At 37.5% G+C, this 23500-nt stretch overlaps 2 protein-coding genes across 2 annotated transcripts; both read right to left on the bottom strand.

Moving 5' to 3' along the window:
• Positions 1–10326: 10326 nt before the first annotated feature.
• Positions 10327–14807, bottom strand: LOC122663683 (probable 6-phosphogluconolactonase 2). Its single transcript, XM_043859303.1, has 4 exons — positions 14660–14807; positions 13670–13876; positions 13408–13543; positions 10327–10887 (listed from the first exon to the last, which is right to left on the bottom strand). Exons 2-4 carry the CDS (start codon positions 13840–13842, stop codon positions 10396–10398), a joined length of 801 nt encoding a protein of 266 aa, XP_043715238.1. The 5' UTR covers positions 13843–13876; positions 14660–14807; the 3' UTR covers positions 10327–10395.
• Positions 14808–21727: 6920 nt separating this feature from the next.
• On the bottom strand, positions 21728–22156 carry LOC122664877 (60S ribosomal protein L39-like). The gene is made up of 3 exons (XM_043860901.1): positions 22108–22156; positions 21894–21997; positions 21728–21797 (listed from the first exon to the last, which is right to left on the bottom strand). Exons 1-3 carry the CDS (start codon positions 22108–22110, stop codon positions 21749–21751), a joined length of 156 nt encoding a protein of 51 aa, XP_043716836.1. The 5' UTR covers positions 22111–22156; the 3' UTR covers positions 21728–21748.
• Positions 22157–23500: the final 1344 nt, after the last annotated feature.

The raw sequence follows: 23500 nt of genomic DNA, 5'->3' as shown, positions 1-23500 counted from the left end.
TACATGTAAATGGATAAAATATCCGATCCGTATCCGTGTCCGTATCCGTTTAGCACTATCTGAATCCGTCTGATAGCTAATCGAATGCGGATGTGGATATAGCACTATCCGAGCCGAATCTGATTGGAAGAACCATGGATTCCGAAAATCCAAATTTCGTAGACACGGGGTGGTGCCTCTGAATGTGGTTCTACTGCCAACGATTCCTCCAAACATGCTAATGGATTTAAACAGAAAAGAAGAGAAGATGGACTGCAGGTGGTTTCAGATTAATGGAAGAATGATAAAAAAAAAAATGGAAAAGAGGAAGAGAAAAAAAGGTTCGGTGGATTTTAGAAGAAAGGAGATTATAAGAAAAGAAATCAAAATCAAAAGGAGGGGAAGTGGAGAAGAAGAAGAAGATGATATTGGAAGATGGTCCTCTTCCCCGGCTCAGTGAAACCTCAGCATCTTCGTCTCAGTGCCCTCTTTTTCTCTTTTTTTTTACTCCCTCCCTCTGCTGCTCTCTGTTTCTCTCATATCCGTCTCTCTCTCTCACTTTCTCCTCTCTTTTCTCTCCCTTTTCTGAAAAAATGCGTTTTCTCCCAGAATCACGATGACCCCTTTCTCACTCCCTTTCTTTCAGTCTGTTTCCTCCTCTATTTTTACCCGGATCTTTATCACCTCCATTTTGCTGACCGGCCCAGTTCTCCAGTTCCTCTAACAAAGGGGGGCTGAAATGACCTCTCTACCCATGCGCAAACACCCTGCCCAGATGGGATCCACCATCCCCCTATTAGAGGAACTGGGGAACTGGGCCGGTCAGCAAACCGGAGGTGATAATTTTCCATTTTTACCCCCCGGTCCACTTTTGGGTTTAGGTATTTAACTCTTTTACCCTCTCACATATTATCTCATATTTTTTTAGGGTTTTAATTATTTTACTCTTTTGCCTTCTCTTTTTCCATTTTAAGTCTAGGTATTTTTTTGCTTTTTTCCATTTTAGCCGAAAATGGAATCTCATCTTAGGTCTTTCCTTTTTAAATTGTTTTTTTCTATTTTACCCTCCCCCTTTTTATTCTAGAAATTGCTTTCTCTTTTTTTGTTTTCCATTTTGCCCTTATCAAATTAAACCCTCAATGGGCTTGATCCAGTAGACCCTAGGTAGTCTAGTTTTTTATTTTATTATTATGATCATTTATTTTTTGGTATCTGAAACAGAGATTGTCGGTACTCCATGTATCATCATTGTCAGGGGGGTGACAAAAATCAAGTATCTACACTGATCCCGTTTACAGCCCTAGGAAATTGGAACTTTCGTGGAAGGGGAAGCCCTTCATTTATAGGTAAAGCTGTCTAGCAAATGGAAGGCATTTATGATCTTAAAGAAAGATAGTTCTAAGAATAAGTTAGTAACTCTGTTTTGCTTTACAGACCCATCTGAGGTTGTTTGAGTTCATCAAAATCTATCAAGTTTTCAAAATCTATGAGTTAATCAAAATCAATCAAGTTTTCTTCTTAGTAACTCTGTTTTGCTTACATTTAGATGATGAAAGTAGTAGAGAGAAGATGAAGATCGGCGGCAGTGTTGTGGTGCTGGCGCTGCTGCTGCTACTATGATGGTGCTGCTGCTATGATGGTGGTGCTGGCGCTGCTCCCGGAAGAAGACGAAGAAGAAGAGGATCTACGGTGATGGTAGTGCTGGCGGAAGAAGACAAAGAAGAAGAAACGCAAGAAGCAGAGGAAGAAGAAGAAACCAGAGAAGAAGAAGAAGAAGAAGAAGAAGAAGAAACGGGATAAGCAAGGGAGAAAGACATATGTTTTCTTTATTTTTTTTTTTTTGGTAAAGGGTAATTTTGTCTTTACACAGGTTTTTTTTAACAACGTTACAAACATAAGGTACGGTTGATAGTAACTTTATAAAGTAGGGGAGGGGGATGATATTTTCCCTTAAATTTATGATATGTAAAGTGTTCAATGACATTTTTGTAATTATTATTTTTTTTTATTTTTTATTTTTTGTAGAAAGAAGGTTATTCATTCATGCGCGTCCAACACCAAGCAAAGGAAAACAAGATACATAAAACAAATTGAGAACATGATAACCACAAGGTATGGATATACGGTATCCAAAATCAATGAGTGAATCTATAAAGTTCCATCCAAATGTTGTTTTTATTTATTTATTTTTTTCTATTTTAGAATTACTTTCTACATTCTATTACACGATTCTACTTTCACAGAACGGGATTAGGAAAAATCACTTCCACAATTGGATCACTCTCATAGAACAAAATTATTAGCACAAGGATTCTAAAAGACTAAAACTGGTTGAGGAAGAAGGCCCACAGGTTGTAAACTTCTTTTTCCAAAGAAGAAGCAATGACGTCCGGGGGGGAATAAGTATCAACTCACTCTGTGTCCTGCATAAAATATTAATATATAATAAAAGCTTTGGTCATCTCCCACTATAAGACCACATACGTGGTCCACAACAATTTATCATTCACACTTGAATGGATTAAAGTAGCATTGCCACTAAGCCAATGGCTTTTTTTTTTATTTTTTATTATCACTTTTTTATTAAACACTTAATAAAAACAACTATTTTTATCATCCGAGAATGTGAAATCGACTTTGAATGTATACCAAACATAGCCTCAAAGTAGAATATGATAACTAGTGTGTTACCTCCTTTATATATATATATATATATATATATATATATATATCAAGGCCCTCAAAATGATACGAAAAAACCATGTAATTTTTTTTTCAATTTCGAAATTGAAATTGCATTCATTCTTGTTCTGTAATGAGCACATGCTTAATTTGATGGGTAAAGCAGTAATTTCATATAAATAAAAAAACATGGAGAAGTTTTCATACATGGCTATGTAAGCATGCACAGTTGTGTCCCCTCTCACAAGAGTTGGAAAAGTCATAAACCCCCACCCATTAATTAATGTCTTGAAACTCCCATCCTCTCACAACACAGCCGTGTATGAAAACTTTCCCAAAAAACAAATCTCCCCTCTTATTTTTTTCCTAATCGTCTCACTTACACCATGTCCCCCCCCCACCCCCCACCCCCCCCCAATCACCACCGTTGTCAGCCTGTCGCTACCATGGCGCCATCTTAGTTAGTAAGTTCGGGAACGGCAATTGAACGGGAACGGATACGTACGGCAGTTAAACGGATTAGACGGTAATAATACTTTTCAAAAATCCGGCTTCATAAAATGCATACGGTAATAATACGATGCAGCGTTTAATACGGATATAATACGGCATAGACGGCAATAATACTTTAAAAAACGGACATATATTCATTATATAACATGCATTCACCACCTAATAAACAAAATAATATCATGATTTTATTAACTAAAATAAACACAATAATATAATATGCTATATAACATCTCTAAGATTATCATTTAACATACCAAAATATCAATAATCTACAAGAAATGAATGTAGATTGTCTGAAAATGACATGAGCAAGTTGAAAGACCAGAGAAACAAGAGGAGAGTACAAGACTTAAGTGCCGCTTTGTTGAACGGAGATGGCGAGGATGATTGGAGATGGAGGGCGGCTACTTTTGCCTGCTACGGTTGGATGTTCAACGCAAATCGAAAGGGACGAAAGGGAAAGTGAAATCGTTTCCCTAAATTCTAATCTTTTGGATAATTTTTTTTTTATAAAAAAAACGTATAATACGTGTATTATTCGAGTATAATACATGCTTGCTTAAAAAACGCGTTTTTTTTTATAAAAATACGGGAAAATACGGGGATGGGAGTATTATACGTTTAAAAATACGGGAACGCGTATAATACGCGTATAATACGCGACTTTACTAACTAAGGGCGCCATTGCCACTGCCACCACCCTCTCCCAAAAAAATGCAGAGAATCGATTCTAAAAAACTAAACTACCAAATGGATTTCTTATTTTTCAAAACTTTTAAATTGATGCAAACAAAATAATTTCAATTTGTTGACTATTCCAATAAAAACAATCAGAAATTAATAAAAATCATGCCTAATCAGACCTAAGTAATTTTATTACTTTAATTTAACTGAATTCAAAGTCTAAGCAAGAGTCAAATGTCAAATTGCAATATTAATTTGGGGTCTGACGATTTCTCTTGCCAGCCAATAGGCTTCAATATTCATGATGTGCAACAGCCAACACCCATGATCGTGATTGTCTATGGTGCGCTGCCGATAGCGGTTCAGATACACTGCTTTGCACAATGTCTGCCTTACCCCTGATTGAGCACCTTGCCTGAGCAGGGGTAAGGCAGACATTACGCGTGGCAGTGTGTGGGCCGTTATAGCTGCTACGGGCAGCGCACTGTAGAGGATCTAAATTGCAACAGCCATCCCCCACAGAAGAAAACTCTACAAATATATGTTGAATTAGTTGGGCATTTCAAGTTTCAAGCCGTCTTTAGTCTCTACAAAGTTCCCAAGTTCCAACCAACGTGCAGGTCTTCTTATCATCTCCCATGAGCATGAGGAACATCTCGCTCATTCTTCTCTTCATTTTGCTTGGAGCTCCTGGATTCCTTATTCAAGCAAGACCAATTTGTGGTAATCATATCTCTAATTTCATCTCTTTAACCATTTATTATATCTTTATTCAAGCAAAACCTCTCTCTCTCTCTCTCTCATGTGTTTTGAACCTTTGATTTGCAGAAGTTCAATGTAAGGGCTTCATGCTGTCTGCACAGAGGGTCCCCTCTTCACCTCCAGCTCCAATAGGAAAATATAGTAACCGCCCCAAAGTCCTACGTAAATCAATGAATGTGTAACTCAGAGCAATAAATGTTTACTCATCATGTTGTGTGGATATTTGCAATCTTCTATTCTAGTTTGTTTCTCAAATTCACAACTTTTATTTATGTTATTCTACGGTACGAAATTTAATTCAAATAATTATTTGACGGATTAATTTTGACGACATCATTGGGGGTAAACGATGCAATAACTTCGAATAGAGCAAAACCCAAAATAACATAACCAAATAATTGTTTAGCCTATGATGGATTTTGCGCTATGGAATAGCAAAACAATTATTCATCTTGCTTGCGCAGGGATAAAACCACAGATATATATACAAAACCAAAGCATCCATTAGTGACATCATATTAGAAATCTCTAACAAAAGTCTAAAAATTTCTTCATTTTTATTTCATGCTTTGAAACCATGTGACGTGGACCAAATAAGACGAAGTGTAATTTCTTTACAACTCCTCAATCGAACGCCACACACTTTTGCAATTTTCCGCAAGCATCTCCCTCCTCCTACCCCCACCTGCAACTCTCACCCTTGAACCAGTTGGGACCATTAAACCTCTCTCTCTCTCTAAACATCCTTTTCCCTCACCAATAGTCCAATACATCCGCGTTATGGTTACATTAATCCTAAGTTAAGTTCAAACTCTTTACCCGAAAAATTGCAATATTTTAGGGTTCGAGTATTTTCTTCACCAGTAAAGAAAGATACAAATTTTCCAACCAAAAAAGGGGCTAAAAAATGGGGAGGGCATTTCCAATATTAGTCAGTAATATTCATCTGAATGTTGTCTGAAAATTTGAAGGCCTAGTTAGGCTATGGTTGGGATTTCCAACCCTAGAGATGGTTGGACCGGTTAGATCCATGGAACAAGTATCTATGTATTAATCTGTTTTTCGTTCGGTCTCCCTTAGACTTGCTTTTTCAAGGTCTAAGGAAATCCCCTAGAGATGGTTGGACCGGTTAGATCCATGGAATAAGTATCTATTTATTAATCTGTTTTTCGTTCGGTCTCCCTTAGACTTGCTTTTCAAGGTCTAAGCAGCCCCGTATGGTTCAAAACGTGGAAAATTATCACCTCAATTTGCCTGTCCGTCAATTTCCTCAATTCCCTCTAATTGAATGAGGTGGATCCCACTCCGGGTAGGGGGTAGGATGATCATTTTCGTCCTCCTATTAGATGGAATTAAGGAAATTGAGGGGCAGGCAAATTGAGGGGATTAAGATCCCCAAAACGCTAAGTAATTTTATTACTTGGGGAAAGGTTTCAGGCACAACTATGTAAGCATGCATGGTCGTGTTGGACCCTGATCCTCTATTGCTGAGCTGCCCAGCAGGACCCTACTGCCAAGACACACCAAGGCGGTAAATGACCGCCTTACCCCTGCCTGAGTGGGGGTAAGGCGATCATTTACCGCCTTGCTGCATCTTGGCAGTAGGGTCCTGCCAGGCAGCTCGGCAATAGAGGATCCAAATTGCAGTCATGTCCCCTCTCACAAAGAGTTGGAAAAGTCATAAACCTCCCCCCATTAATTAATGCCTTGAAACTCCCACCTTCTCACATACATGGCTTACACAACTGTGTATGAAAACTTTTCCCTTATTACTTTAATATAATTGAATTCAAAGTATAAGCATGAATCAAAAGTCAAATTGCAATTTCACCAAAAAAATAAAAAGAAGTCAAATTGCAATATTTCCTTCTGCTTGGATGGGAAGAAGCCTTTACAAATATATAGCCCTCTCTACCAAGGTCCCAAGTTCCAACCAACGTGGGAGTCTTCTTATCTCCCATGAACATGAAGAACATCTCTCTCATTCTTCTCTTCATTTTGCTTGGAGCTCTTGGTTTCTTTATTCAAGCAAGACCAATTTCTGGTAATCATCTTTTTAATTTCATCTCTTCAACCATTTTATTATATGTTTATTTAATCTCTCTCTCTCTCTCTCTCTCTCTCTCTCTCTAATCCTCTTGAGTCTTTGATTTGCAGAAATTGGAAGTAAGGGATTCATGGTGAGTGAACTTAGAGTCGCCTCTCCACCGCCAGCTCCAATAGGAAAATCTAAGTAATCGCCCCAACGTTCCAACCCCCCCTTTTAATTCAAACTTCACCTCCAACATCTTAGTTGTTTTTCTTCCAAAAATATATGTATATCATGGATAGATGTTAATTAGAGATCATATATAAATATTGACTCAATCATGTTGTGTGGATATTTGCAATCTTCTATTCTTTGTCTTCTCTTTTTCTTTTTTTTTTGGTGGTTGTGGTGGTGGAGCCGTGGAGGTGGTGGTGGTGGTGGTGGTGGTAGGTATAAGACCCCAAAACTGACTTACCCATCAAAACAGTAGGAAAGGCCAAGGGGAGGTGGTGGTGGTAGGTAGAAGACCCCAAGATTGACTTACCCATCAAACAGTTGGAAAGGCCAAGGGGAGAAATAGAGTTGGCCATCAAGATCAGATCAAAGTATGCTTGACTTGATTAGTAGTTTAGTGCACTGATACCCCACATCTCATATTCGTAGCATAAAGTAATTGAGACTTTGAACTGTAGAATTGACAGAAGCCTTAAAACAGTCCTATGATGCCTTTTCTCATGAAGAGGTTTTAAAAGAGTGTCATCATAAACCCATCATTCCACAGTCCTGAACTCCCTTTCAATTACTTTTGAAGCAAGGAAGAGGGTTTCCCATGCCGTCAGCGTGGTGAGGAATCTCCACTTTACCACCAATTAGTGATCTTTTGATCTTAAAAAGGTATCAATCTATATAGATCCCATATTTTCCTCTTTCACCCCTATTGACGAATCATCTAGCGGCCTCCCAATTAGCGGGAGACTAGAAGGAAAAACAGAGGATGAGATACCTTCAAAGAACTAAGGATTACATGCTTATTTGTAGATGATCTGATCAATTAGAAGTGATTGAATATCTTAACTTTGATTACTCGGATAAAATGCCTCAATAATAGAAAGTCAACGTCTGGATATATTTTTCTACGTACTGGTGGGGCGGTTTCTTATACATTTAAGAAACAAACTTGTGTTTTTGTTTCTACCATGGAAATAGAGTTTGTAGAATGTTTTGAAGCTACATCTATGGTAATATAGTCATGGAATTTTATCTCAATACTTCGAGTTGTCGACACCATTACAAAGCCACCGAGAATGTCTTGTGACAATATTGCAATTGTGTATTCAATCTTTATCTCCTCTAGTTCCCTGCCCGGCCCAGTTCCCCAGTTCCTCCAACAAGGAGGGGGGGGGGGGGAGGCTGGAATGACCATCCTACCCCTGCCCAAACACTACCTTGGTACCCCCCCCCCACAATTAGAGGAACTGGGCTGGACTGGGCAGGGAACTGGAGGAGATAATTTTCCATTGTTTATTACTCTCAAAATATTCACCCCAAAAAAAAAATACTATTACTCTAAAAATGATACATATTTAAGTAGAGCAAAATATATTGGAGTGTAACTGTCTATTTTGTTAAGGATACTATTCAAACACAAGAAGTGTTTGCTGACATATTAAAACAAATATGATGATTGTGGATCCGATGACCAAGGGCTTAACACCAAAGCTTTACGCATATCTTATTACAAACATGGATTAATTAAGATTCAATATATTTGATCATTTATGTTAGAACTAGACACTCTTTTATAATGATCACATTTACTCTTTAGTACAACTAAGACATTATGTTGGATCAATTGATTTATTATGTATATTCTCTCTTTATACACTAGTTTGGATTAGGGATGTAAATGAATAGCTGAATTCCGTTTCCGTATCTATGCCCGTATCCGTTTAGCACTATCCAAATCCGTCCGAAAGCTAAACGGATACGGATACGGATAGACTATAGCTATCCGAAAAGCTATATTTACATGTAAACAGATAAAATATCCGAACTGAATCCGTGTCCGTATCCGTTCAGCACTATCCGAATCCATCCAAAAGCTAATTGGATGCGGATGCGGATATAACACTATCCGAGCCGAATCCGATCTGTTTACATCCCTAGTTTGGATGAGTTGTGACTATGGAATGGATTATACCGATATATGATGTACAATCGTCATGATCCGCATTGGTAGTTTTGTTCAAATGAGGTATGCAATTGTCTAACTATATAATGAAGTGAATGAATTTGTTTTACAAATGTGGCACCACAGTATGTCATTTTAAAGTGTCAAAATCCAAGTAGAGTCATTTTGCAAACTAAATGATTTTCAAAAAAAAAATTAACATAAATTGTATGAGATATTTATAACATGGTTATATGGTCCAAAATGGAAATGGAAGGAATTTTATCTCATTAATGTGGCTCACATAACCAATTAAGTATTTAGTGACCTACCAAATATCTTATTGTTTTGAAAGGCATGCTTTAAATTACTCTAGTTTTGTTATTTTTGAATCAAATTTTACACAAAGTAGATCCTATGGTTTATGGCTTTATGGGGATATAATAATCCCACAATTTGAACTATACCTCTATACCTGTATAACTCCCAATAACTCATCATACAAGATAAAAACATACACCTTCACCCAAAAACAGTAAAAAAAAATGAGGCAAACATAACTATTTGAATGAAAACTGAATCTAGGCAGACCCAATTTATCTAAAAAAGACTTGAAATCATTAAACACATCTAATACATGAGAGAACATGGCAGCAGATGCCTTAGACTTAACCAAAACATCAAAAAAGAAAAAACCCCAAGTCACTACAAAGTTTTTGGCCATCATATATAGCTCGAAACTCGGGTCATATTATTGGATGCAACACCAAAAGGGGAGGAGAATACAGCAATAAATATGGTCACAAACAATACAATACTACCTCCACCACTACGACCAGTAGTATAACTTGAGGCTCCATCAATATTAACTGAGCCAACAGGAGGAGATAGTAACCACTTCACTTGTCTAAACCTGACATAAAGCACAAAACTATCCATAATCTATAATATATCCAAAATGGTTTTATCAATAAAAGATGAATGAAGCTAAATTCTAAATCAAACCAGCCAATTTAAAACGAAATTGCGAAGCCTATGGCCCTTGATCAAGATTGATAAGCCCATTGCAGATGGCAAATATAAAAGAATGTCTCAGCTTTGGATGAGACCTCAAAATCCTCTTGATAGCAATAGTTTATGAACAAAACAATTTCTGTTGGGAAAAAAACCTCTTTCCCACATGTGTTCAAGTAAATTGAAAATAAAGAACCTGTATGGATCAAACATGTGCACAAAACTAAGAACATACTACATTATTTCATGAAAATGAAATTCACTACATAGGAACAAAGGCCTAATTTTTTCCCAACAAAACCAACTGCGCTTCGCATGAAACTAACTTCCTCTCTTTGCATCAATTCTTGAAAAGAGACCCAACAACCCAGCCAGAAAGGGCCTTTAGAATTGGGCTTCATTTATATATATATATATATATTAAACATCTACAAGAAGACCAATGTCCTATATTAAACATCTACAAGAAAACCAATGTCCTAAAGAAAAGCAAAAGACAGAAAAAACAACTAGCAGCAAATTCCTCTACAACATACACAAACACAGAGCATCAGGCTGGGCCCTATTTTGTGCACTGAGAATCCTCTAGTTTAGAGGCAGATGCCCTGTCCAAAAACCACACCAACTTCCCATTGGTTGGGCAGACCATTCGGGCTGGCAGCATGGGGCACTCAGGCCCCATATTATCAATTGCCAAGTGTACAGCCTCTGCCTTGTTTGCACCCGTCACCACCACCGCCACATTGGAGGCTGAATTGATCACAGGCAAAGTGAAGGTAATCCTCTCAGGTGGGGGCTTGGGGGAATCAGTGATAAAGGTGACCCATTCATCTTTCTCATTAAGTGCCATGTGGTTTGGGAAGAGCGAGGCAACATGCCCGTCCGGGCCCATCCCAAGAAGGATGACGTCAAACTTGGGACAGTCACTGATCTCAGACACAGCAACTGTGCGGGTCTTCACTAGCTGCCTGAGGACAAACTCATATTCATTAGCAGCCTCCTCAGCTGACAAGGAATCGTTGATAGAGTATACATGACCAGGGACAACTGGAACCTGGCAATTTCAGATACACGTGAGGATAAGTGTGACATAATTAAATCAAAAGCTTATGATCCCCATACTATTTTATGGGGGCAATATATGTGCAATGAATGTTGGATTCTAGCATTCTCACTGGAAAGCTCATAATATTAACCTGTCAAAGTTAGTGAAGGAAAATATTCAGGTTCAGAATGTGGCACTTCACACCTAAATCACATTCCTATACTTACTATAACCCTCATCTATAATATACCAAAGATTGCCTCACAGATCAGATAAATGCAAGATACTATCATCCATATCGTATTATTATTTTAAAATTGGTGCCTGCAAACCATAATTTGCATGAAACTGTAAGAACGTACAAAAAGAAGGGTGTGTAGGGGTTTAAAAACATATCAAAAGCTTTCATTTCCGGGGGGGGGGGGGGGGGGATAAGAATATCATAAGTACCTATTCAAGCTAAGTTTCGCATAAACCTAACATTTTTATTCTTTTCTTCTTCTTTTTTTTTTTTTAAATGTTAACTTCCATGTGTCTTCTTCTTCTCTTCTTTGGTGTAAGCTGACATTCACTTGTTTTTTCTTCTTCCTCTCTTTTCCAAGGGTTGGCTTAATAATTATGCATTGTGTATGGAAAAAATGGAATTGAGAAGAAAATTGGAATGAAGTTAAGATATGAAAAAAAAAATTATACCAATTACTCATAACTCACATGTAAAAAAAAACCAAAGGGCATCCCCAGTGCACAAGGCTCCTGCCACTGCGGGGTCTGGGGAGGGTCATAATGTACACAGCCTTACCCCTGCTTTCACCGAGAAGCTGTTTCCAAACACCCATGACCTCTTGGTCACAATGGAGCAACCTTACTTATGACTCACATGTTATGAAGAGAATTTATATTCATTGTGAATTTGTGATACTAGTTAAAGGAACTCTTGATTTATAAGAAAAGTTAATAACTGCAGCAGCAACTGTATGGAAACTACAGATCATCTGACAATATAAATCAGATCTTCCCTGGTTCAATTCCTGGGGAACCTCAAATATTATATTGATTAAATAACAATAGTAACTAAGCAGTACAGGAACATTCCTGTCCTTGTGTATCATCAGTCCAAAGTTTTGAAACAACATAGAGGATGGGAAATTTGCGGGATCCATGTGTTAACAATATGTATCTGAGTTCAGATGCAAATTTTACATCACCAATCCAGGCTCAGATCCAAGCATATGGATCCAGATCCAACCCAAAAATCCAGATGGATGCTCATGCTTCACTTCAAGCACCTCTCTATGTAACATATACTTACATCTCTTATCCTCTCCAAGATATGGATCCCAATACATAAAAGCTTCAACTAGCCAGCCATATCTAATCCACATTTTCAAGTGGATCTAACTTTAGCAAACCACTAACAGATGCAGGTCATAGCAGATCTCATATCTGACCCCACTCCATTTCATGACCAAATGCAAAATCCCATTGGTCTAACATGATGCTAGTTAAATATGAGTGAAAATTTCAAATATGTGATTAGTACAGCATTTAGAAACATAGCATCAAGAAACCAACACACACACACAAACACAAACACAAGCATTCCAATTTTCAATAGTCAAATAAATGATAAACTCAGATGCTCTAACGTGAGAAAGCAAGTTCTAATAACAGATTTCCATTGTGGTTTTGCAAACCAAGGTGTTAGCAAAAGGCCAAGTGAAGCAACATCTCCATTATTAGGCAGGATCTATACTCATTGGAGAAATTTCTATTCATTATTCATAGACAATATGACCCCTCACTTCGAAATTCCTTGAAGTCACAATGGTAAGAGAAAACTATAAGCAAGGTAGCATATGGATGTTATTTTGTGAACCTTTGCTGATTTAGTTAGTTATCTTATATTCTTATCCATTATGTGTATCATTCCTGCTTTGTCAGAACATCATTGGGTTCATGATTTGGACTTACACTTATCTTGACCTTATGTCCTGCTTGTGCATGTCCCATGTTCCACTGATTAGAAAAGATACCCCAGCAATGAGAACCACATACTGAAACCCATCAAGAGTTCATCCAAAATTTACCAAAATGCAAAAGGACCCTAGTGTACTGTAATATTTTTTCAAAATAAGTTAGAAGCTGGTACAAAGATACAAAAGAAACCCATGATAATCGAATAGACAGTCCCTTTCAAACAATCAAACATCGAGTTGGCAATTGGAAAAAGGCATTCTACGAGATTAATTTTGTGAATAAGATCTAACAGAGACTGACATAAGAATTTATCATAAGGTGGAGCCTTTCAACATACTTACATTTCCTTATAGAATACAGATCTGGATTAGTTTCTCTAAAGGGAAATTCAGACTGCTATGAGATCGAAAGCATTTACAGATGTGTTTTTCTTTGATTAGAAAACCCACTCATTTAAAAAAATATATTTGGAGTGAAGAAGCAATTGATCAGTCAAGCTACGTACCATTAACAAGAAAAATGTAAATAAAGAGATGATTTCCAGTAATATACCTTGGACAAAAGCCCATCCTTCGCTAGTTTATAATTACTATCTACATGATTCTTTGCCACTACACGCTCATCAGCCCAAAATATATACCATTTTGCCCAGTCTACTGTCTTGTTATAAGGAGCTTCGCATAGTTTCCTGGTCGAAACAAAAGATTTTAGAACCACTAGTACAAAAAAAACCAAGGAGGAATTTTAGAACCCAAAACCGAACCAAATTAATGAAAGGAAGTATACAATATGACGAATGCAAAAGAACGTTTACCCCATCAAGCTGATGAGAGAACCCCCGGATAAGGCAATGGCAAAGAACCCCCTCTCTTTCACTGATATCTCAGATAATTCAGCTATGTAGTCAGCCAAATCGGTGGCAAGCTCATCCACATTTTCATGAATTCTCAACTCCCCTCCATCCTTGGGAACCCCAGAATGAGCCATTGCTTTTCAGGAGTCTAAGATTCAAAAGCTGATCCTACTGTGAGGAAAACAAAAATATTTACACAACCAAAATTCAATTAAGAAAATCTTATAAAGTACCTGTGAAAACTTCTTCAAACAGATGGGGGAGAAAAACTGATGATTGATAAGGAAATTTTGAAAGCCCAAAAATTAAAAACCACCACTTGATTTGTATGAAATATTATGCTAGCATCTCATAAGTATTGAAATAAAAGATAAAATGAAGTAGAAAAAGGAAATCTCTTTCAATTGGTAATAGAATTGTAGTATAAACCACAAACTTGAAAAATGCTAATCATGAACCAATATGGAGATTCTGAATCATAGTAGAAGGGGGTTAAAAATCAGCCTTACTACAAATTATGAATTGGGCAATGAAATAAGAAACAAAATTCAAGAAAAATATGAGCAAACATCTCAGTCCACCGACGGATCTAATACCAATCCAATTCAACTAAAAAAAGTGAAGCCCAGAAAGAAGAATGATCGAATCAACTTAATAAACATAGATTTTAGAACCAAAAAGAGAAACCTGGTTATAAATCAATTAAAAAAAAGCACAAGAGCCCTCGTGAATCTCTAGAAACCTTGGATCCCTAAGACCCATAAATTATAAATAATAAAAAACCCAAAGGGGAAAAAAAACCTTACTAAAAGAGCGGAGACGAGTAGCAGAGAGAGCTGAAACTGAAGAAGATGGAAGACAGTTTACCGACAAATATAATACAATATTCAAAATCCAGCAAATTGATTTTAAAAAAAAAAAAAACTTGCAACAGTAAGTGAAGGAATTTACCTACCACGTACACTAAACGATTGTGACAAGAGAAGAGTTCACTCTCTCTCTCTCCAAATGTGGATAAATCTAAAACGCCTATCCCTTATCCCCCTTTTCTCTGAAAGGAAATTCCATTTCTTCTAGATCCTCTCTCAGTCTCTCACTCAATCAAATAGAGTGAAAATGAGTGAGGAGAGAGAAACAAGGAACACAAAAGAAGAAAGAAAGGAAACGCAAATATACAAAATTTCAATTTCAAGAAAAGCCCAGAGACTTGTATCAATTCATACGCTGACAAATGTACCAATCAGCTTCTGTCCTTCAAAGAATATTTTATTCCACCTTGAATTAATTTTTTAGATATATTTTTTGGATAAAGGTTCCGTAACTGCGGAGGTATACTAGCACCTCTGTGTCTATCTCTATCCTCCTCGTGGTCTACACTACTTGCTAAGAGAACCCGTCACATATTTTTATAGGGACGTAGTGGATCAATGAAGTACGACAAAATGGTACCGTATATAAGAGGATAACAAAGTCATTTCCTGTAAGGAGGAGAGGGATAGACTCATAGATGCTCGTTTACCTTGCCCCACTAGAGAATCTTTTCTTATATTTTTAAAGGTTGCGCTCACACCTTCCAGTTTCTATCTCTCTTCTTCGGGGTAGCGAGGCCATTTTAAGTGAGGGGAGAGATATTGAGTAGAGTGCACCTCCGCTCTCAGGCAAGAAACATTGTCATGTATATCAGTAAACATTGTCAAGCTTGGAATCACGAGGATTTAAGCTAAGCAGAACAAAGACAGAGTATATGATGTGTAACTTCAGTCAAACCACGAGAAGTGATGAAGTGGTGAAACTTGAGGAGCGATAGCTACCACAAAATGAGTGCTTTAGATACCTGGGGTCAACCATTAACACAGAGGGTGATATAGAGGATGATGTTTCCCATGGAATCAAAGTAGGATGGATGAAGTGGAGAGGTACATTGGGAGTGTTATGCGATAAACGCATGCCTATTAAGCTTAAAGGAAAATTCTACAGAATAGTAATAAGACCAGTCATAACTTATGGAGCAGAATGTTTGGCGGTTTAGAAGAGTAACATAGATAAGATAAGTGTAGCAGAGATGAGGATGTTGAGGAGAATGTGTGGCAAGACTAGGAGAGATAGAGTAAGGAATACTTGTATTAGAACCACTTTGGGAGTTGCACCAATCCAAGACAAGCTTTGTGAGAGCCGCTTGAGGTGGTATGCTCACGTCCAACAGAGACCTTGGGATGCACCGGTAAGAAAGAGTGACCAGATTCAGTTTGACCGAGATAAAAGAAGTAGGGGCAGGCCTAAAATGACTATTGGAGAAGTGGTAAGAAAGGATATGCATGTGGTAAGACTCGACCCTAGTATGACCACAGATAGAGTTGTTTGGAAGACAAAGACCCGTGTAGCCGACCCCTTGTAGGGGAATGTTCATTGGGATGCTGCTTCGACTACTGCTTCGACTTTTTCCTTTCCTATTTTCCATTCTTCTTCTTTTTACTTTTTTTTACTTCCTTCTACTTTCTTTTACTTCTCTTATCTCTTCTACTATCTTAGCCTCTATAGGATTCATGTAGCCGACCCCATTTAATTGGGATAAGATTATGGTTGTTGTTGTTGTTGTTGTTGTTGTTGTATCTGTAAATAATATTAAGGGGAGGGTATTTCCTATCCAATAGCAAAGGCTATATCGGTAGAAAACACCCAATGAGTACCCCATATCAGTTCAACCAAATAAGAGGCAGAGAGGTCATTTCATGGGGAACAAAGAGGGAAAAAAAATGGGACACTAGCTGAAGCTTCACCTAAGAAAAGAATCATCTCTCTTGTACAAGGCAACTCCCCTCATACGCACCCTCCCACTCACATCTCTCTTATTATCCATGATATCAAGATCTTAGCTTCCTCCTTCGCAGTATGTACTCTAGATTAAGTTTCTAGGGAAGTAAATACCGATGTTCGATCCTTAATTACCTCGGAAGGCCTTGTCATTGACATGTAAGATAGATTGGACACTGTTCACTTCTTAACTTCAAAATTTATGTAATGAGGAAGCCTTGAGCTCCTCATGTCTTGCTCTTTAATAAAACTTCCATTTACTCTCCAGACTTCCCCCCCCCCCCTCCAAAAAAGATAAGTATGAGAAAACTCCCAGGCCATACCAATAGCAACTTATGAAACGATATAATCTAGGGAGAGCATATAATGGTAATGAATAAAAAAGGACAAAATTTTCCTCCACCTATAGAAGACGGTTCAGACTACAATTCAAATTTTCAAACCCTATTGTCATTAGATTTCATAGGCATGGACGCTTCTCTATATGAAAATGAAAGCCCAATTAGGTTAGATAATTTAAAATAGGGTAAAAGTTGGTGCACTTGCACCGTGCTCAGCTTGAGTCTGTCTCTTTCCACCTTTACAGGAAAAACTCTATTTTCTCCTTCCCACTCTCTTCATTGGACACAACCACTAGCTCCAGGAAAGCTAAACATTGTAAAAAAATAATACTCAAAAGAGCAAATAACATGAGTTTATCTGTGAGCTCATCCATCCATTGATGTGGTAATCATATCATCACTAATGGCCAATGGGTCCAAAAGTATATGTAACATCAAAGCACGTCATGCATGGAGTAACTTTTGAATGCATTACAATTGCAATCCACCTGGCAACCAAGTAAAGTGTCAAGTGGACCTTTCAATTGTAAATGGGGGCCCATTTCATCGCCATCAAACTTGAAACCTGGAAAGAAATCACCATAATTCAGCAAAAAGCCAAGAGAGAGAGAGACAGAGAGAGGTACAAACAATGTTGGTTTGAGTATATGGAGCTAAGTACTACTCACCAGCTTATCATTTTGTCTTATCCTTTTCCAACATTCTGTTTTCCCTTCTGTTTTATATCAACATTATTAAGTCCTCTATTTCACCAAACAAGAAGAAAATTATTCAGTTGTTTATGACTTTTCCCATTATAAAATTCTTCTTCTTGTCCTTTTCCTCAAATTCTTCCCCTTTTATTTATTTATTATTATTGGTTTGTCTCCCCAAAACCAGTTAAAGTTCTACCTATATTTTTTCTGGAAATATAAAAACCCACTTATTGAAACCCAATATAAATCTTCTTTGATTTGGGTTTGATATGGGTAAGGTTCTATCTAGAATTTGCAATCAAAGAACTCAAATGGACATGATTGGACTATAATGACCTTATACTGTATTGGGTTTTGAACCTTGGGGTCATCTTACTACACTCCCCCATCCCCTACAAAAAAAAACCCTACTTATTATTGGTTGTCATTAGCTTCTCTAAGTGCTTGAGGCCATGATGGTTCTTTTTTCCACTTTGATGGTCCTTTATGCCATTTCAATCCATCCACTATTACCTCTCTTCATTAGCTAACTTTATGTCCTCTTTATGTGAGTTTTGCCTTTTAGGGTGACTTCTTGTCACCCATCATTTTTCAGTTTTGCCAATCTCCACCATCAGGCACTCAAGTGAAATGATGATCATATCAGAAGAGGAAATTGAACTCTGGAATCTCTGCCTTTCTAAGATCAATAGGGCAGTTTTAAGAAAGGATATGCCCCCACATGATCATTATTTAAAGTTGCAGGAATCTAGCTAGCATTCCAAGTCTCTCAGATGATGATGATCACCTTTAGCTTTATATTTTTCTTTTGGTGGGAACCTTTAGCTTTATGTGTTTTTTCATGGTTAGGTTACTCCCTTTGGGGGTGAAAGAATGAACCATGTCGAGTCCTTTTTGACCTGATGCTTTTCTCCCTTGATGCAAGGTTAGACAGAAGAGTTCTTTTTATCTTAAATCTCAAATTTTATTAAGTTCAACCTCTTATTGAGGAACATGAATTAATTTTTCACTTTTAATGCAATAAACACAAATGCCTTCACCTAATCAATTCCACGTGACGGCCTGTGAGTTAAACACAGCATGATGACCGTTCAACCCCAGGCCACAGAGGATCCAAATCCGTATAAAATATCAAACCATCCTGTGAGAAACTAGGGACATAAATTTATATCGGAGTTGAGTTGAGTTGAGCCTTGGGCTTGGACCTATTCAAAATCCAATTAGCTTTCTATACTAGTCCAACCCAAGACCTTACTTCGAGCAATCCAATGATGATGAGTCATGAGCATATAGACACATGGGTACTGTTCTTTGTTTCACTCCTTGCCTTACAATTCATGGAAAATTAGTGAAACAACACCTTATAACAAAAACAATAACAACAACTCAGCCTTATCCCAACTAAATGGGATCCGATACATGGATCCTTTCAAAAACAAAGTAAGAGAAATGAAGAGGAATGCATGTTAAAAATGAAGAAATGGGATAAGTAAAATAAGTAATGGAAAATGAAAAATATAAGTAAGAGGAAAGAGTGTAGCTCAGGGAATCAGGAAACTCTCAGATACATGGTGTCGATAACATGGATCCTTGCCCTCCAAAAGACTCTATCAGATGTTATACTTGGCACAAGACCTAGACTAAGCATGTCATTCTTCACAACCTCACTTATGATCATTTTGGGCCTACACTTTATCCGAGGTCATACTTGGCACAACACCTAATGTACTTGCAATAATTCCCTCTCGGACTCTATTCTTTTTCATTTGAAACTAGTATTTGCCATGATTAGCCGAAACAACAATCTGATCTTCTTGATCTCAATGGAACCTCAAACGATGTTGGGACTCACCAGGGTTCAACCTTCAACCACCCACCTTGGATGAACCTGTAGGAGTAGATGATGCTCTATACACAAGTCTTTATGAAGGATGGAAACTATGTCGGGATTTTATCCCATTAGTGTGGCCCACCAAGAGTTAGTGACCTATTAGATATCTCAATCCTTTGTTTTCAATAACCAATACTCATTCTATTTGGCTCTTTTTTCGGTGACTCAAACAATTGGACTACCTTCTGATCGATCAATTGTAACCGAACAATATGTGATATAAAGCACGGGAGTGCCAGAGTCTACAAGACTCAAAGTTTGAAGAAGATCGCACTTCTAACTTTAAATTCTAAAGGCCAAATTGCAATGCGTGAAAAAAAAAACACAAAAACAAATGATAGAGTTGAAAGATAAAATCAAGAATTTCTATTGATCTCAATATTGGCATAAGAAAACTATCACCTCAATTTGCCTGCCCGTCAATTTTCTCAATTCCGTCTAATAGAGGGAGGTGGACCCCACCTAGGCAGTGTGTTCGGACAGGGGATAAGGTGGTCATTTCCACCCCCCTTATTAAATGAAATTGAGGAAATTAAGGGGCAGGTAAATTGGATAAAGATCCGTATGGTACATACAAAGGACATACCACTAAAGAAGAATCAAAAAAAAAATTTGACAGACACAATGACCGCGATGGTCGGAGAGAAGATTTCGCTAAGGAAAATAGAATAAGTAAAGAAAAGTAATGGACTAAAATAACAAGTTTTTGATTGATCGAGAGATGCCTCTTACTTCTTAGATTCTGACTTTCATAGTGATGGTGTCACCATTAAGAATTCTTTAGACGCACCATCTTTGGTGATTGCAGAACTACTTGATCCACGTATCCCTCGATTAGTTCCCACTCCAATAGTAATATTAATATTGAGTGCTTCACGATTACAACCATTCTGGTCTCACTAACTCTCCTCGTAGGGAATTTGGCTTACTGACCGATCATTTTGCAACTTGAACTCGATTTGTATACTATTACTAGTCAATCGGTAATTTTAAGGTGTAAACACATTCCTTGGCAATTAGGTTAGTTGAGGGAATCAAAGACCTAAATATAATTGCATTCCTTGATGGAAGAATTGCATTAGTTGTCTATAAATAATGCTCTCTCTCTCTCTCTTTCTCTTATGTTAGTTTTGTTTGATAGCTCTCATTATTGAGATACACTAATTTAACTATGTTGCAGACCGTATGTTATTGGTGAAGCCTCATCTCACTTTAAACTAGAAAGTACAGTTATTTAAACTAAAGTCTTGTTGAGTCTTTCACAATATCAATGGTCGTGCTAGTCAGAGAGTGGGCCGGGAGGTTAAGGATTTAGGAGTCATTTATATGGAGACAAGCTCTGTGCTTTTGGGGATTAAGCTTTCTCTATATTATAACGCATCAAACGCATCAAACTATTTATAGGTTTGATTTCATAAGGAGGTGTGTGGGAAAGGGTTTTGTAAATTCTTCATGAGAATAGTGGAATCTGATTTATTGTTTGGCCATGGATTTAACCCATCTTAGATGTCTGATTCTTTTTCCGTTGTTCTGCTACATTGTTAATTTGAGAGCACAAACAGGGCCACAGGGGTTTTAGTTTTGAGGCTTTGAGCCTTCATCAACTGAGGCCTCAATTATTTTTAATCTAAAGCAGGTTAACCTTTGTGGGAGTTGGTTGTGAGGTGACAGGAGATGAGATCAAAGCACATGCCAGGGATCTTCTCCAAGTGGTCAAAGCAGGCTTGAGGCACTATTTGTATGAACATGTTCCTAAACGATGGCTGGCCATAGAGTTGTTCAGAAAATTACTTGAAATTCACTTATGTTTTTTTTAAACTTTATAATTGAAGTCTGTAATAAGGATATAATCACTCGTATGCATGCATTATCTAGAAGATATAGGACTCTCTCAGGCTAAGATTTAAAAAGCAAAACCAGGAAATCAGTTTAAGTTATGAGCACATGATCAAAACTTCAAAGAACTACTTTAGATTTTGATCACCAATGTCTCTGCTGCAGCTTAAGAACAAGAGCCACTTCTAACATGTTGGTTTAAAGCATATAGCACAGATAATATACAACATCAAGCAGAAAGTACCAAAAATTAAAACCCATCTGGGAAACAAATTATGATACCAAAACAAACGTGAAACTATAGGAATCTTAACTGGAAGAACCGAAAAAAAAAAAAAACAAAACTGTTGAATTACATAGAGAAATGATTAGCACAAGCTCTAGATGTTAATTCATTGAAACATAACGAAAACAAAACCCTAATCCAACTAATTAGGTAAACAAAAAGCAGAAATCCGCATCGACCTCAAAACCCTAGTTTGGTACGGCGCCAGTGCCTGCGTTTCGCGTTGTACCTGAAAAAAGGGGGAAAGCAGAGATTATCAAAACGAGAACTAGAAATTCCAATAAACTGAGACCATATGAGATTACAAACAAACCAAAAAAAAAACCTGATAGTGTTATCGGTCCTCATTCGGATCCAGTGGGGGATTGGCCTATTCTGCCTCATCTTCTTCGCCAACTTAATCTTGATTTTGAAAGTCTTGTGCGACGGCTGCAAACCAAACACAGATGATCAAGCAAGCTCAGTTCAATCAAAGGAGTTTGTAGCAGAAAGTCGAAGTGATTCACTAAAAGAGAGAGAGAGAGAGAGAGAGAGAATACCATTTTCGGTCCTGGTTTGCGCTTGCAAGCTCCGCAACAATGCGGCTGCCTTTCGTTACAATCCTACAACCTGATGTGATAATAAAACCCTAATGAAGAAAGAGGAGAATAGTGTTCATGATTTGTCGGCTAGGATTACAATCCTACATCCTGACCGTTCAACTTGTTGACGGTATGACTCGGCACGTGTTCTACACGCGTCCATTAGCGTGGCAACAAGCTGACTGGGAAGATAGTAGTGTTCATGATTTGTCGGCTGAGATTTATCATGATTATTTTGATAACAATGGACGATCATCAAGGCCTTGTTTGCTTCTTGTTTGTTTGATAAAAGTGGAAAAAGGGGTGGGATCTTTATTCTTGCAATTCCCTGTCCGGTATAGTTTCTACGGTTTTCTAATAAGGGGGGTATAATGATCATTCTACCCTTGATCGAACACTCGGTTTTGAAAAGGATACACTTCCTCTTATTAGAGACATTAGAAGAACTGTATCAATCAAGAAATCGTAAGAGAATTTTTTCTCAAAAATTTCTAGCTGTTTCTAACAAACTATAGTTTGATTGATGGGCTGGGATTGTTGTATTGATTTTCTCATCGTAATGCATTGTAACGGGGTGTTTGATTAATTGGGGTAGGAATTTGGGTAGACAACCTATTTTTTCTTGTCGACCCATGTACTCTATCGTTTCTTCTACCCCACGGTCCCCACCCCTTTGCAAAGTTTACCTATATGGATGGGACTTTGCCAAAAATTCCAGGTACTTTGCATCGTGTTGTGAGTTGTAACTAGTAAAGTTGCAATGACTCTTTGATGTCAGCCATCCTTGCAAACTCCGCTTCTCAAAACAAGAAGCATCTATGACTCTGGGAAAAAAACCAGGACGAGAGAGCTTATCTACAAGCATACTTTTAGCTTCTATTTTGGGATCTGAGAAAGAAAAAAAAAAAAAAAAAAAAAAAAATCTGGGCAGGGGAATCTTACAACTCTTACAAACGATAGCCAATCAAGGACGGGGTTCCCCTTCTTCTTCCTCCACCTGTTTGTTGCTCTTGAAGCTCCCTCCCAGCATATCGGAAAAGGGTTGCCTCCAAATTATTTAGTACAATATCTATGTCATGGTAAATAAGGTTTTTTTCAAAAAGTTGAAATTAAGTCATTTAATGTAATTAAACGAGAAATGACAAGATTGTCTTTACATTAAATAATTTTTGAGAATAAGACAAGTGCAAAAGTTTTCGATTATAATTTCTTAATTCATTATTATTATTATTATTATTTTTTGATAGAAAATAAGGCTATCCATTCATGCGCGCCCTACGCCAAACAAATAAATACCAAATACATAAGATAGGTAGAAGACATGATAAACACAATGTATGGATATATGGTA

The sequence above is a fragment of the Telopea speciosissima genome, chromosome 6 (genome assembly GCF_018873765.1).
Source record: "Telopea speciosissima isolate NSW1024214 ecotype Mountain lineage chromosome 6, Tspe_v1, whole genome shotgun sequence".
In the NCBI taxonomy this organism is placed as follows: domain Eukaryota; kingdom Viridiplantae; phylum Streptophyta; class Magnoliopsida; order Proteales; family Proteaceae; genus Telopea; species Telopea speciosissima.
This window is presented reverse-complemented; position numbering and strand designations above follow the sequence as displayed.